Source organism: Antechinus flavipes, chromosome 2, assembly GCF_016432865.1.
Source record: "Antechinus flavipes isolate AdamAnt ecotype Samford, QLD, Australia chromosome 2, AdamAnt_v2, whole genome shotgun sequence".
In the NCBI taxonomy this organism is placed as follows: Eukaryota; Metazoa; Chordata; class Mammalia; order Dasyuromorphia; family Dasyuridae; genus Antechinus; species Antechinus flavipes.
The window spans coordinates 50,418,209-50,435,224 of NC_067399.1; the positions used below are offsets into that span (position 1 = coordinate 50,418,209).

Consider the following 17,016-nt stretch of genomic DNA (forward strand, 5'->3'; position numbering starts at 1 on the left):
ACCCTGGAGAAGAAATTAGCATCCTTTATTTTATTTCACATTAATTAAGTGAAGTCCTTAGCTTTTGGGTAAGATGCCAGAGTGGCTATCACCAAAGCAGTCTTTGGGGCTATCTTGTAATTCTCCTGGGTCAACATGTGGGCTTTCTAAAAGCAGCTGTCACTGGTTCAATATCCATAGTGTTTTAATATTTAAATACCAAGAATCTTGTCTTTAAGGCAGGTGTCTGAGCCAGGAATATGACAATAAATTTCCATTTCTTTATTTCCTCCTATTTTTACAAATAAGGAGGGATAGAAGAGCCCATGAGTACCAATCAATATACCCAACACCATCTTTACCAGCCAAATGGATTCCTCTTTTCATCTGAGCTATTTCATCATGTGGAAATAAGTGTAGGCTTATTTCCCTTTGATTGTGAAGACGATAAGGGGATTGGGACTGCCAGGTTTTTCCTATTTTAAGCATGTTTCAGGGAAGAACTCTCTGTAGATATAAATGATTAAAGAAACGCAGGCAAACAGGAAGAAGACCGCAGAAAAAATAATCAGGTGGGGGCTTTAGCTTGCCACTGCAGGTGTGAAGTAGTTAAATTTTATTTTTAATTTAAAACTAGAAAACATACTCCCTTCCCCCACTCTCACCCCCACCCCCTTCCTGCTTTCTTTCTGGCAATGTTACAGTCATCTCCAGGAGAACAGGTGCACAATGAGAGCCCCTGAGCTCATCAGGTGACTAGCACCTGGCGGACGGGACAAATACAGAATATGAAGTTATATTGTTTGTGTTATTAACATCTTATTTATTTAATGAACTAGGCACTTAAATAAATCACTCACCATTTCTATCTCTGTTAGTGATATTCCTGACTAAATAGTACCATCAGAACCTAGCACCATGGAACATTCTGCCTTTTGTCAAGATTGGATCAGTTAAATCTGATCAGAATAACTTGTGAGGTAAGCCTTATTTCCAGCGTCCCTCCTGTCCTCCTCCATTCCTTTCCTCAGAGGGCACAAGACAGGATGGCACAAAGCAAAGGGTTCTGGATTTCATAGGATGTGGAATCCCAGAGGTAGGGTGGGAAGGAGCCCAAAGAATCCTCCAGTTTAACCTCCAATTCCACAGAGGAAGAAAATGAGGTGAGGGGTTATGCCCTTGTGCAAGGCCACACTTCTTAAACTTCATAAACCTCAAAATCAAGGTCTGAACTTGGGTCTTTTAATACAATCAGCTTCCTTTCCACTGGTAACTGGATGGTGCAGTAGACTACTGGATATGGAGTCAGGAAAGCTCATCTTCCCGAGTTCAAATCCAACCTCAAACATGTCTAGCTGTGTGACCCTAGGCAAGTCACCAAACCCTGTTTCCTCAGTTTCCTCATCTGTAAAATGCTAGAGAAGGAAATGGCAAAGTTCTCCAGTATTTTTGCCAAGAAAACTCCAATCGGATTACCAAGAATTGGACAAGATTGAAAAATGATTAGACAACATTTTTTCCAGTGCTCCCCATCATCCTTCATGGGCGTGAATGTAGCTTTGCTACTTCATCACTGAATGACCTTGAGTAAATTGCTTCAGATGTATGGATCCCTTCCTTCATTTGTGTAGCGAGTGGTTTATCAGTATGGCCCATAAACCACCACAGTATCATAGATGAACCCAGGTATATTCTACCACACTCACTACTCATGAATCACATCAGACTCCTTATCAGGCAAATTCTATATGCAGGAATGGCTGCTACAGCTGCCCCATGTGCACTCTCAGCTCTTGAGGTTCCTGGACTCAGACAGAGAGTGAAAGGATGTATTTATAGTTTTCACCAGCAAGGAGATGTTCAGGACCAAAGGTTCTGGGATGTCTCGGACAGTAAAAAGGTCAGTGAATATTAGTGAGGGAATTTTACAAATTGGCTAGCACAAAGATGTCAATCAGTTAGAAAACTCTAAGCCTGTATTCATTCAGAGGAAACAAACTTGAGCCAGATACACACATAGTTCTATGCCCAATCTGTCCTAAACAGAAAGGAACCTTTATAGACTAGCTAAAGTCATTACAAGGAGGCTGAATTAGATAATCTATGTGACCCCTTTCAGTTCTAAATATATGCTCAATTCTATTGCATTTCTAAATCATTGTGCAGTCTTTTGATTTTTAGCAATTATTTTTATTTTATTTACATTCTACCATTCAGCTCCTAGCTATTTGGTAAGAATGATTCTTTGCTCCTGACTGTGGATGGATATCAAGATGGCTGAAAAGATCCATTTTACTGTCCATTTCCCTCCTGAAGTTCTCCTGTGATACTTCCTCATGTGATGGAGATGACTATGGGGTCCCAAAGACTATGCTAGCAGCATATTAAATCTGGCAGGGTCTCCCAAGCCAGAAAAGCCTGGCTATTCTTTGAGGAGCAATTCAGCTAAGTTCAGAGACTGACCTCCTCAGAGTGAAGTTTTTGGCCACATCAGCCCAGGAAGACTGTTTGTGTACTACGGTGCAGAAGGATTGTGATAATCTTCTATTGACATTGTAAATCCTGGCTGAACATAGGTCTTTGCATATTGGCTCTCCCATTAGACATGAGGACAAGGATTATGCTTTTGACTCTCTGTATCTCCAGTATTTAGCACATGGGAGGTATTTAATAAATGCTCGGTGGTAAAGACGATATATCAATAGAGTGAGTATCCAAACTGACAAAATCACAGATTCTTGAATGACTGGTGTGTAAGTGTCCCCATGGACCAGTCACACCAGTTCCAAGGACAGAAAACATCTAAGCTACCAACAAATGAATGGTTAGTTTGAAATAAGGGCAAATAATTTTAACAATGACAAGATAGTGAGCACAAACTCAGATTAAAAAAAAACTGCAAGATCAGGACTTATTAGCGGAAGCAATAAGAAAAACACAAAATTCTTATCAGAGAGGAAAAAATGACATTCATCTAATATGTTAATCACCAAGGAGCAGATGTCCCTTATACAATGATAACTGATAAAGTTTTTCAAAACAAAGCTGTACCACAGCTAGATTTCTTTTGCTTTTATATTTTCTCCAGCAAATAATATCTTTTCCTGAAGTATTGAAATGTAAATAATGTTCTCAGAGAGCTTGCAAGTAGTGCCAAAATTTAACTAGTCCTCAAAAGCGTATAGCAGCTCCCTAACCTCCTGAAAGGTGCAAGAGAAGGAAATTTAACAAAATAGCCTCAATGTTACCAGCTAAGAATAAATAATTACTTGCTCTGGGACAAGCAGAATTACATTTCACTCTCTCCTGCCCTCCACAGCTCATAAAAGAAAACTACTGACTCTTCTGTCATAATCAACAATTATTTCCTCTAAACAAGACAACAGAATATATACTCTGGTTGTTGTTCTTCCTTCTCAAAAAGGACCAATGATATCGGGGAGTGATGTCTTGACTTAAGAGTGAATTGGATTTAAGTGAGGCAGAGACATATAAAGTCATCAGCCCCACTCTCTCCAGAGGGTCATGGGCTCCTAGTAAGCGGTAGATCATGAATTGCATCAATGATAAAAGTCACATTATTGTGAAGAACCAGATATACTCATATTCCTTGATAGAACATAAACTCCTTGGGGGCAAGAATCATTTCATTTTTGTCTTTGTTTTCCTAGGGCATTACACAAAACTTGGTACATAGTATATTTAATATATATTTGTTGATTGACAGGTAATGGAATTGCAAATTGGCAGAATCATTTATGGAGAAAAATCTGGCAGTATGCAACAAGAATCACAATGATAATCAGGCCTTTTGACCCAATGACTAAATTATTCAAAATATGCCAAGATATCCTGAATATTAGCAAAAAGAAAAAAAAGAGAAATATCTGTTATATATGAATGCATTTATACATACAGCAATATGTAGATATATATAAGCATTATTAGTAGTTGCAAAGAATTGATAACAACTTAACTTAAATGTCCAACAGTTGGTAAATGGCTGAATAAACCATGGTAAATTAATGTAATGGAATGCTACAATGCCATTAAAATGATAAAAAGAAGGACAATAAAGAAATGGGAAAAAATTTATATGAAGTAAAATGAAGCAGAGGTAACAGACCAGAACAATATACACACTACATTTATGTTAAAATAAAAATATATCCAAATTTGAAATGAATTAACAAACAGAAAATAGGAAGGAGACAGAGGGCTTTTATAGCCATACTATGTAGAAATTAATTTTTTTACATGAAAATAATTGTAAATGTATGGCTTTTTTTGGTTCTTGATTTTTTTTTTTATGTCCATGATAAAGAACTGTATTAAAAATAAAGGCAGTACCCGACCATCAGTCTTTGAGTTCTCTAAATCAGTGGCTTTAAACTTTTGAGTTTTTGTATTTATATGTACATATATACCTATGTGTATATGTATGCATACATATATATGTGTATGGGGTGTGTGTATGTATATGTATATATACACATACATATAAATGGATTATTCTATATGTGCCACTATTAAACTTTTGTTTCTCATCAAAATCTTATTTTAAAAAATTGTATATTTGTATGAACATGGTTATGCAATATGACTGAAGGAGGCAAGTTAGCTTAATGTCTTGTTTTCTGATCTCTGCTCAGGAACTCTCCCATTTGTAAATGTAACAGTAACCTTTGGCAATTTGCCCAGATAAGTTTCATACTCAAAGCTTGTAACTATTGTTGTTCTAAGGTGAGTTTATTTTAAAGATAATCGTATTTAACTTTAAACAATCGGGCAGCTAGGTGGTGCCATGGTAGATAGAATACTGGATCTAGAATCAGGAAGACTCACTTTCCAATTTGACCTCAGACACTAACTACCTGGGTGAACTTGGGCAAGTCATTTAACCCTGTTTGCCTCAGTTTATTATTTGTAAAATGAGCTGGAGAAGGAAATAGCAAAACCACTTAAGTATCTTTGCCAAGAAAATCCTCAATAGTGTCACAGACACCACCAAAAAATGACACAACTTTAAACAATAAAATTAATTCAATGTATGTTTCCAAATATTTACATTTAAAAATTAATTCTTATATATCCATGAAAAATGATTACTTTCTATACTTTCTTTTCCATCCCCTATTTGTCAATTCACCTCTAAAACTTGTATACAATTTTTAAAAAATGAAAGTATCCTATTATGCCAGGGACCAAGATAGTGACACTAAATATGAATTAATGCATGATTTATCTCTCTTCTCCATACTCTAGCAACATTTGGACCAATGGCCTTCACCATCAGCCCAGCAGTGCTTGACCACTCGGTCCTACTTAGCACCTATTCTATAGCTTCTCCTTAAGGACCACTGGACGTTGTCATGTCTTACTGCTAGGCCTTCTGTATACCCCGCAGTGAGACTCATAAATAGAGAGATCTAGATATTTATATATGTAAATATCACTACATCCATATCTAGATGATCTACCTATATATATATCAAACTATGTCTATATACAGATCATTTTATACAGATAGTGATATAAATAGATCATCTATAGATAAAGTGATATCTAGTTATGGATATCTATATTTGTATCTATCCATATCTATCTATCTATCTAGTCTTCCTTTATTAGACTGTGAGTAGCTTCAGAGTTGGGATTGTTTTTGGTATCTCTAGTGCACTGCCCATATGAAGAATCAAAAACATTTATTCATCCATTTATTTGTATGTGTGCCTTTCATCTATAAAAGGCCTTTCTTAGCCTTTTCCAGGTAAAGGAAGACCTAGACATTAATAATTTGCTGAATTTCCTCTCAGAAAATGACAAATAAATGCAATTCAATTCCCCCTCTTTTTTCCTTACATAAATCCAACTCATCCCAAGAGGTTCAGCTTGACCAAATCTACCTACTCTAACAAGCATTTTTCAGTTACTTTGGTCATACTAATATTTCTCTTCCTGATAGACAGACAGACAGATAGACAGCAGATGAATGGACAAGTAGATAGTACCTTTCTCTACATGTATCTTAAATCTCACATCTCCAACTGTCTATCATACATTTCAAAATGAATGTCCTGTGGTAAACTCAACATGTTCAAAACTGAACTAATTAATTATCTTTCACAATTAATTAGTGTCAACTAATTAATTAGTTGCCAATCGCCAACCCTCTCCTCTTCCTCATTTCCCTAGGATTGATAAAGGCATTACCATTCTACCAGTCACTCCAGTTTACAACTTTGGTGTGAAAGTGGACTCCTTACTCTTCTCATCCTTCATTTCCAATACATTGCCAAATCCTCTTGATCGTTCCTTTGAAACATTTCTTCTAAGAATCCCCTTTTCTCCTCTGGATTTCCAGCACCAGAACTAGTCAGCCATGTCAAGGTAACCTACTGCATCCCAGACCACCACGAGTTGTCCTGACTTATGTCCTGCCCCTGGAATTCCATGACTTGGTAAAACAAGGAGACTAATGACTTTGGGCAACTCTATCTTACTTAAATTCAATTCATGCAAAAGTCAAGTATCATTGGTCCTCTTTGAAAATGAAGGATGAACAACAGTTAGTCAGTCAATAAACATTTATTAAGTGCCTACTGTATACCCGGAACTACACTAAGTTCTGAAGATACAAAAAAGAGAAAAGACAGTCCTTGATTTCACTCACAATCTACTGAGGAAGACAGCAAGCAAACAAATACATGCCAACAAGATATATATAGGATAAATAGGAAACAATTAAAAGAGGGAAGACACTAGAATTAGAGGGGCTGAGAAAAGCTTCTTGTAGAAGATGAGCTTTTGGGGAGACTAGAAGGAAGTCAAGGAAGTCAGTATTATTACATTATAATAATAATAATTGTAATTATTATTATTAATGTTGGTATAGTACTTTGGTCAAGGCATTGTGCTTTACTAATACTTAATCCTTACAACAATCCTGAGAGGTAGATGCTATTATGATCCTATTTTATAGTTAAGGAAACTAAGGCAAGTATTAAATGATTTTCCCAAAGTCACATAGCCAGTATGTGTCTGAGGCTGAATTTGAACTCAGATCTCCATGATTCGGGGCCCATTGTTCTATGTACTATGGTGCCAGCTAGATGCCCAAGTAAGAATTTATTTACATTGGAATTGTTTTTTTATTTTGACATGTATGTTAATCTTATCTTCCTGATCAGATGGAACATTCCTTACTGTCAAGAATTGGGTTTGACAATAATCCTAGAAAAAGCATTTCAATAACAGGCTTCCCAACATACTCTGTAGTACCTTAGTTCCATTCTGGTCTCCTTGGGCATGAATGAGGTACGGGTAGTCTTCATTCCTGGAGTTCTCAGAGACAATGCACACCTCCACTCCAGGTAATGGAGTACCCACAGCACCTATTAGGAAAAAGAAGAGAAAAGGGAAAAACAAAGAAAATCATGTTAAATAGAAAAGACTAGGGGAAAATCTTAACCCCAAAGCTTCATGAGCTACACTTATAAAGGGGAAACCTACCTATTTATCCATCTATTGGAAATTTCACAACATTGGGATTTTAAGTGGCTTTAACATCACACCCTCACATATTAGTAAAATCATGCTCTTACAGCCTGAACCTAAGTATTTCTGGAACAGTGGAGATGCTTTTCACCATGTACTCACATCAGAAATACAATTCTACAAGCTGATCTCAAGCGCCCATGTGGGCTGATATGTGAACAAGAAAAAAAGAAATGATTGCTACATAGTTTGTCACTTCTGGACCACCCTGAATTGACAGGAAAGGCAAGGCTGAACAATGTAAGAACTGCAAAGAATTATCTTGGTTTTATATTACATCAATACATTGTGTATAAAACACAATAGGAGCAAACCAGAGTTCAAAATACTCATTAATCCTATAGGTTTCATTTTTCAAAGCAAGAGAAATCTGACAGTGTCAAGAACAATTGCCTATTAAGTTGCAAGATAGTCCATTGATCTGGCGTTTCCCAAGTCTGCAGCAACCAAGACTCTAATGGTCCGCTTTAATAAGCATCCTTCATGGATAAGAATGAGTAACCCTGAAGAAAATCAGGGACCAGAGGTTGGCTTTATTTAGAAAGCTGGAGACTGGGAAAAAACCATCTGGAAACTTATTTTAAGCATTCAGTAGGATACATATAAGGACTAGATCCATGATTTCAGTGGTATAATGAACTCTCAGACAAGGGAATTCCCTCTACAAATGCTGGTCCATCTTTTTGGCAACTGCCTGTTTTAGAGAGCTGCCTAGAGAATGGAGAAGTTCAGGGTCTTAGGCAGGATCATACAGCTAATAAGTCTCAGAGGCTGGATTTGAAGTTAGGTTTCCATGGCTTTGAGACCAGTTTTCATTCCACTATACTATGCTGCCTCTCATAAGCATTCATGGTCTATGGAAATTCACTTCCATATTTAAGCACTTCATTTAAATAATTTCCAATAATGGAGAAGGAAAAAAAAAGAAAAAGAAAAAGAAGAAAAAGGGAAGAGAAACAAGGAGCAAGAAGACAATTCTACAGCTTCCCTAGATAATCTGTTCTAGGACTTAATAACACTCACTCTGGGTAAGTTCTTTATATAGAATTCCAATTCCTCTGGCTAAAATTAGAGTCTATTTCTTTTTGCTTTGTCCTCTTTGTGACCAGTTTGTTCCTAAAAAGGAGAAAGCTAATGAAGTTTAGAGTTTGATTCCTTTAAATTCCAGTTTGTTGCACTCAGTTCCAACACCTGCCCTCTCCCCCCAGAAGTTATTTTGCAAATTTATGTTACTGATGCTAAGAGAAATGGAAAAACGGCACACATCCATCATCACTTTGAAAAGGATGCAAAGGTGCTGGTCAGTAGCAACATCTTAACATAGAAAACAAAGTACAAGATATCTTTTTCTTTTCCTAAGAAATTCCAGTGGTTCTTCCCAAATCCTACTTTTGGGACCTCCACCCCCCAAATTAACAACCATTTATTAAATATACATTATGTGTGAAGCACTCTCCTAGGTGCTGAGACAAGAAAGAAAATCTAGATAAGACACAATTGCTGTCCTCATAGAGGGAATCATCAGTTTAGAAGGCTGAAGACATTTGTTATTGTTATGCGCCTTAGTGCATAGAGTGCTGGGCTTGAAGTCAAGAAGACTCATCTTCCTGAGTTCAAATCTGGCTTCAAACACTCACTAGCAGTGTAACTGTGGATACATTAGCAGTGTGACTGTTTGCCTCACTTTCCTCATCTGTAAAATGAGCTGGAGAAGAAAAGGACAAACCATATCTCTACCCCAGGAAACCTCAAATGGGATCACAAAGAGTCAGACATAACTGAAACAACTGAACAACAAAAAATATTATTAGGGAATCAGAGAGTTATAAAAAGTATTATGAGAGCCCTAAGAGAAAAGATCATTTTCAACCAGGGAATCAAGAAAGACCATGGAAATTATCTATGGTTTTTGAATGTCACGTTCCTAAGTATACTTGCAATATACTTACTTCCATAATAATAGTGCTATAATGCTGATATATACTTGGGTTAAGGTATACTATGATATTCTTTTATTTTTCTACCGTACATATGATTATACATACATATATTATTATGTATGATTACACATACATAGAATTAAAATTTAGCAGAACTGATCTTTTTTTCTTCTTTGATCATCAGTATCTGAGGTCTACTGCTTTATTTTTAAAGTATGGGAAAATGTTTTGAGAAAAGAAAAAAAAACAGATAGAAAAAACCTATAGGATATGGCTTCTGAAAACTGTGACAATCTATCATCTCAACATTTGTGTGTTAAAATGAAGAAGAGTACTTTGGCAAGCTAAGCTTACTAGATTTCAAGTCCAATGTTCACTGATACTATTAACAAATTTTACATGGTTGATATCTACTCGTTTATTTTATAGCCAGAAGTCTCTTTCTTGTTGTCTAAAAGAGGCAGGATGCAGAAGCTGGTGGGGGATTTTATGAGCCTGAATATTGAGAAACCATCAAACACTGGAAATTGATTTATTATCTTTGGGAATGGGTTAGATATACCTGAAATACCTGTCAAAGAAAAAGAATTCTAGAAACCCAAGTTATCAAACAGAATATAATTATTCCAATGGGAAGCTCCTGATCGGTTTACACAAAATTTTACCCTAACTTTAACCATCTACTACTTGGGAAATAAAATTCATTCTGCTTTCTGCTTTCTTCTGAGTATATTCTTTAACACTGATAGAGCATGTACTCTTTTCCTGAGCCATGGTAGAAAATACTCAGAGGGGATAAGGCCAAGAAGGGCAATAACCTATATCAAAATGGAGATATTTCCTCCAGAAGTTAATTCAGTAGCATTCATCAGTGGACATCCTTCCAACAGGGATGGATTAACTGTATTGATAGCCCAAAGGAACTATGGTGAAAAGGGCACTGGAGGGAGCAAAGGGGAACTTTGGTAGCCATCAAAAACAATCCGAGGCATCTATTCCCTACATACCAGATGAGTCAGCAGTGAAAGTAATTTTGTATTAAGGGTGCTTCTATTTCCTTAAGACAATGCAGCATCTAGAAGGGTGACCCACAGGGTTGTCAGATTGGGTCCAGCCCCAACCAAATGGATTTTTTCTGTTTTCTATAAAGAGATTACCCCCAGTCCACTAAATGCTCCTTATATATTCTTCCCTTCCCTAAAGACTCCAGTAAAACATAAAAGGCATTCAAAGCTGTGATGATCATGGGACCCAGACACTAACAGGAATCAAAATGACAAAAAAATGTCCCAACCCACCATTAGTTTCTGGCTCCACTGTTTTAGCTTCCCCCTTTATCTATTATTGAGAAAGGAAATGAGTAGAAATAATGCAGTCTCCCAGAACTGATGCCCCAGTTGTATCAAGATATAGACACTCATTTATAGCAGGTGCCCCCAATTCCTTTCACTGAAGATACTTCTGTCATTACTGACACTGACCATTTGGGTTCTTTTATATCTAAACATTCACTATCTTGTCCATGGCCAAAGTATATCTTTCCTACTCGCCCCCTCACCAATTTTTTTTCCTTCCTCCCTCCTTCCTTCCTCTCTTTCTCTCTCCTTCCTTCCTTCCTCCTTTCCTCTTTTCTTTCTTCCTTTCTTCCTTTTTTCCTTTCTTTCCTTTTTTCTTCCTTCCTTCCTTCCTTTTTTCCTTTCTTTCCTTCTTTCTTTCCTTCTTTCTTCCTTCCTTCCTTCCTTCCTTCCTTCCTCCTTTCCTCTTTTCTTTCTTCCTTTCTTCCTTTTTTCCTTTCTTTCCTTCTTTCTTCCTTCCTTCCTTCTTTTTTCCTTTCTCTCTCTCTCTCTCTCTCTCTCTCTCTCTCTCTCTTTCTCTCTCTCTCTTTCAATCTCCCCTTCCTTCTTCTCTCTCTTTTTAAACACAACAAACCAGACACACCCATAAAATTCCTTCCTTGGCTCTGAACAACCTTCTTTCCAGCTTTGTTCAGAAAGGGTGTTTTTCCCCCTCTTCCAAAAGCAAAAGTTACAAACCGTTGAGAAACGAGATCTATAATGAAAGTGCTGACAGAATCTTAATTATAGCATCACAAATGCAACAATATAATTAAAATCTCCAGGCAAAGATAATGACTTGAGTTTCACAGGCCCTGTGATATTTTAAAATAAAGTTCACACTGGTAACTAACGGCTCAGACCTCAAGCAGATGGTAAGCACAAACCAGGCCCAGAGTCTCCCTCCCAGCCCCCTCCACTATGGGGCACATTTCGGGCTGAAGCCGAGACCAGTCCACCTTCTTCCCTCTTTTCCACCCTAGTCCAAGGCTCATGAATCTTAAGAAATGTTGGCAGCCTGCCCACCTTGTGTCAAACTCCAGGCAGCAGTCAGGAAGAAGTGACACTATTATTCTTCCAACAGTTCTCCTCTCTTTAAAAAAGTTGTCAGCTCTTCCCAGATAAATTTAATTGGCCCTGCGGTCTCTGTCCCTTGGTATCTGGGGACCTTGATGCGGTTATATGTGGTTGTGTCCTGGGAGAATTGAAACAGGCCAACGATAAGGTACTCAGCGAGCTCACTGTCAACAATACACGGAGTCCCGCAGTAGGAGCTATTAGCTGCCTCTGATCTAAGCCTCCAATTAAAGTGGTGATTAGGCCCAGTGAGGCATTCGGACCATGAATTATTCATCTCCCTTCACAGTAATAGCACCAGGGGGATTAGAAGGAGAATTGGTGAAAACAGAGGCATTTTAAACAGGGCTTTAACCATATACAAGCAAACATTGCTTTCACATCTTTTCTCCTCCCCCCCCCCCTTTTTTAACCTCACTCCTAGAACCTGGATTTTTTTGAAAAAAAGATTTCAGAAAATTATGTGATAATCTCAGGGACGTTAGAAATCATCAGTGGTAACAATCCAAGAATTCTGATGTGGGAGGAACGCTGGATGTGGAGAAAGATGCATTGGATTCGAATCCTAACTCAGTTACTTATTCATGGGTGATTTCAGGCAGATCAACTTTCCACTCTGAAGATGCTCAAATGGTCTCTTAGACCTTAGATCCATATATCCATATTATATATATAACATATATATATACATATAATATTTATACCACTTATCTGATGGGGAAAGGCTTCAGAGCTTGCATTATTTCTTGCATAATATAAGACAAAGATATAAACTAACTAGATCTTCATGAGCTAGCCAAAGCTGCAGGGGTACAAGGCGAAGAGCATATTAACTGACCAAAGGAAGGCAGCCAAAAAAAAAAAAAAAAAAAAAAAAAAAAAGGTTAGAAGCCCCAGGAAGTGGAAGAAGGGACTGTTTTTGTTTACAAAAGAAAGGCAGAGTCCAGGAAAGAGCCTAGTTCAAGGAGATTTGCTTTTCAATTATGGTATAAATCTCTTTCTGTTAGATTTGGGATAATATATATTTCTACCATGTTTAACATATATTGGACTACTTGCCACCTAGCGGAGGGGTTGGAGGAAGGGGGGAAATTGGAACACAAGATTTCACAAGGGCTAATGTTGAAAAATTATCCATGCATATGTTTTGAAAAAGCTTTAATTAAAAAAAATTCTAAGGAGAATAAAAGTCATTCGATGTAAAAAAACAAAAAAACAAAAAAACTATTGGGATGACAATGTGTGAGGAGACAACAATGCACTGACTCCAAATGATCAGGAAGTAGGATTTTGGATCCCTCAAGCCTCCAAGAAATCTCATGATATTGGGGGGAAGGGCAAAAGCATATTTTAAAAAACTAGAAGTGAGGGAGAAGACAATGACATCAACAATAACAAAGAGAAAAGAGTACTTGAGATGGGTGTCTCTGAAAAACCATCTCTTTCTGTCGATGAAAGCAATATAGGATCTTGGATGGAATCTTATGTTTTCCCTTAAAACCAAAGAACTAACATAGAAATTAACTTTGTGGCAAGGCCAATTTTGTCATTCTGGTGGTTTAAGGTAAAAGGACAAACAATTAGAATTTAATTCACAATTCTAGGAGCCAGCGTACATTCCCCATTCCTTCCCCGCGTTTTCCACTTACTGTCTTTGTGTCTTTGGGTAAATGCTTAAAGCCAGTAATTTAGGATTTCAAGAATTTCTGCACTATAATTTCTTTCCAGATAAACTTTCCATTTCCAGAAGTGTATAATCACTTGCCTTGTCTCAATTAGTGGAGAGTTACAACGATCATTTTGCAATGAAGGTGATAATGGCGGCAGAGGATGATCACTGAGTCCAGTGAACTCAGCTTCTGTCTAACGTTCATCCCCAGTAGTGGTTTCTTTCTTTAAGTGCCTGTGTAATTCTGATTTGAATATGCCTGAGGTTGCAGCTCCCACATTTGCCATGGGGAATCTGTTCTATACTTTAATTACCCTTTTTATAAAGAACTTTCTCTTTGGCTCCCTCAGTGCCTGCTCCTTTCAATCTCAGCCTCTTATCTTTTCTAATAATTATGGCCCATGAGGCCCCTCACAACCCTCTTCGTCTTTTTCAAATTCTGGATATGCTGCAGGTGCCTAGGGTTGTATAAACTACCCTCAATGTGATCTTTCTAACAGTATGTTCTAATATATATTCTGTCCCAATACAGATATTATTGTTTCAATAGGACTTTTACTCCAATAAGCTCAAGACTGAAGGAAGAAGCAAAGGGTGAATACGTTACTTAAGGAGATTCTCCAAGTCAAGTGAGACAAGAAGTTGATGGTCTTACTCTTTCAAACTTCATCAAACAGTTTAATAATGCTTTTCTAAAGAACTCTGATTATTGGGAGTTGGATCCTTTCACAGAAGGGAAAAAAATAGAGTAATGAACAAAGGATTGGTCTGGATATTGAGAGACCCAAGGTTCTGCCCAACTGGGCGAGGCAATTCACCTTTCTTGCCTCCATTTCCTTGTCTGTATAAAAATGGAGTTAAAAAAAAAAACTTAGGGGTTTTTAATCTAGAGTCTACAAATTAAGTATGCTGGTAAATTTATTTCAACTTAATTGGTTCCCTATATAGTTCCACATATTTTATTTTTTGCATTTAAAAATATGATTCTGAGCAGGAGGCTTTGCTGGGCTGGCTGAAGGAACTCAGGACACAAAAAAGGATAAGAAGCCCTGTAAAAAATAATCTTTAAGGTCTATTTTTACTCTAAAAATCTCTAACTCAATGGATGTATTCGAATTTTGATCTGCAAACTATAACTTGCCATATATGAACTAGACAAAGGTATGGAGTCTTGGCAATGGGATACATACTCCAGTTTAGACATGAAGAGAGCTAAAATTCACAAATAATCTAACAGAAAATTCTTCACCCCACCAAAACTTATTGAAGATTTTGTAAGATAGAAAGATGAACTGATTCAAGGTACCTTCCCATATATTGAAGGCAACCCAATAACATATAGTAAAACAGACTAAAAACTTGAGAAAAAGGAATCAGAAGCTTCCGCAATAATCCATAACCTGGATAATCAGTCACTTAATAATAAAAAGCTAAATGTTCTTTGAAGTAGAATGATGCTAAAATCCAATTTTAGCCAGTGACACAATCTTTCTTTCTATGATTTAGTCTTGGCTGGTTAGTCTAAGTGAACCTGACTATAATTTTGCCCAAAGGCCATATTTCCCTACTCAACCGATGTTATATGAATAAACAAGTTCAGTGCTTACATACCCTGTTACTGCCCCATTTTCTGTTCTAAAATGGCTAATTCCAATTCCTTGGCTCTTGTTTACATCTAGTTCTTAACATGTCAAAGTTTAACTACTGACACTGTGTATCTATGGATTAGACTTTGAAAGGCAGTAAAAGTAAATTATCACAATGGTCTCACCTTTGCCTAATTCTTTTGAGCACATGTCAATGGAGCTAACCAAGTTCATCAAGCATGACCTCCTAATCAGTAAATCCATGCAAACTAAATAATGGGCACTTGTCCAAGAAGGGAGTGAGAGAAATGTGAACAATTCAGTGTGGCCTCATAAGCAAAGGATACCATGATAGATGCAAGATTTGTGATTGTAAAGGAAATAGATGGAGGAAATCTCATATTACCTGTGCAAGGTTTTACCTTTTGGGAAGCAACTGACTGGGGAAAAAATCTTTGTATCAATTTTCTGGGATAAGGATTTAATATCTATGATATATGACTAACAGAAATATATACAAAGGCCAAATGCCATTTCCCATCAGATAAGTGGTCAAGGGATATAAACAAATAATTCTCAAAAGAAGAATTGCAAACTACTTATAATCATACAAAAGAATGATCCAAATCACTAATAAGCAAAACATAAGTCAAAATGACACTGAAGTTTCACTTCACATTCAACAAATTGGAAAAGATAAAAATACGATTTGTTGGAAGAGTTGTGGAAAGACAGAAACATGCATTGTGAGGGAATCTATGAAAGAGCACAACCATTCTAGAAACAAATAAAATGATTAAAATTTCTATATATCCTTTGATCCAGAGATTCCATAGACGCAAAAGACATCAGTGATAAAAAGAAAGGCTCCATTTATACTAAGACATTTATGGCAATACTTTTTTTTTTTTTTTTTGGCAGCAAAGAACTGGAAACAAGGTAGATGACCATCAGATGGAGAATGGCTAAATCAATTGTGGTACATGAATGTAATGGAATAATACCGGGCTGTAAGATGACAACAAATATGATGAATTTGGCAAACCATGAAAGAATTAAACGAACTGATGCAAAGTGAAAGAAGCAGAGCCAGTAAAACAATAATGACTACAATGATGTGAATGAGAAAGAATTTCCACAAAAGAATAAAAAAAAATGTCACAAAATTACAAGATTAGCCTCCAAAAGGAGATATGACAAAATACTTGCCCCCACATCTTTGAAAAGGAGCACATGTGTAAGGGGAGGGCGGTATTGTATGGAACCTTGCTGGTTAATCAGATTTTCTTTTTTTTTGGATGAATTAATTGGATTTTCTGAATTTTTCTGCTCTTCCTTTTTTTCACTGAAAAAAATTCTGTTATAAATTTGGCTTTCTAGGATGAGAAAAGGAATAATACACAGAAGAAACTTAGATGATAATGACAGCTAGTGTTTACATAATATTTCAAGATTTGCAGTGTTTTACATATGTTTTCACATGTGTTCACAATAACTACGAGATAAGTGCTATTGTAGTCCTTCTTTGTTCTGACCCTCCCTGCTCTAAGTATTAAGATCATACTTGTATTTTTGGAGGAATTTGGTGGGACTCCTTTTTCTACTATTTAAAACAGATTATATAATATTAGAACTTATTGTTCTTTGTATATTTGATAAAATTCACTTTAAAATCCACCTGATAAAAAATTAAACAAAACAAAACAAATTTTTAAAAAACTAAAAAGAAAAAAGGCCACATAGTAATAGGGCTTTTAAAAAAAATTATGGCTAAAAAAAAAAAAAAGAAGAAGAAAAAAATTATGGCTCTCCAACAGTCTCTGCTGGGTCTATATTTCAAAGAGATCATAAAAAAGGGAAAAGGACTTACATGT

At 36.6% G+C, this 17,016-nt stretch overlaps 1 protein-coding gene across 2 annotated transcripts in view; it reads right to left on the reverse strand.

Moving 5' to 3' along the window:
- ACSF3 (acyl-CoA synthetase family member 3) overlaps nt 1-17,016 on the reverse strand; it is a 232,412-nt gene that overhangs the window by 131,838 nt on the left and 83,558 nt on the right. For both annotated transcript variants that reach the window (XM_051974771.1, XM_051974772.1), the window contains exon 6: nt 7,261-7,373. In XM_051974771.1, coding sequence (XP_051830731.1) covers nt 7,261-7,373 — 113 coding nt within the window. The remainder of the gene's footprint in view (nt 1-7,260; nt 7,374-17,016) is intronic.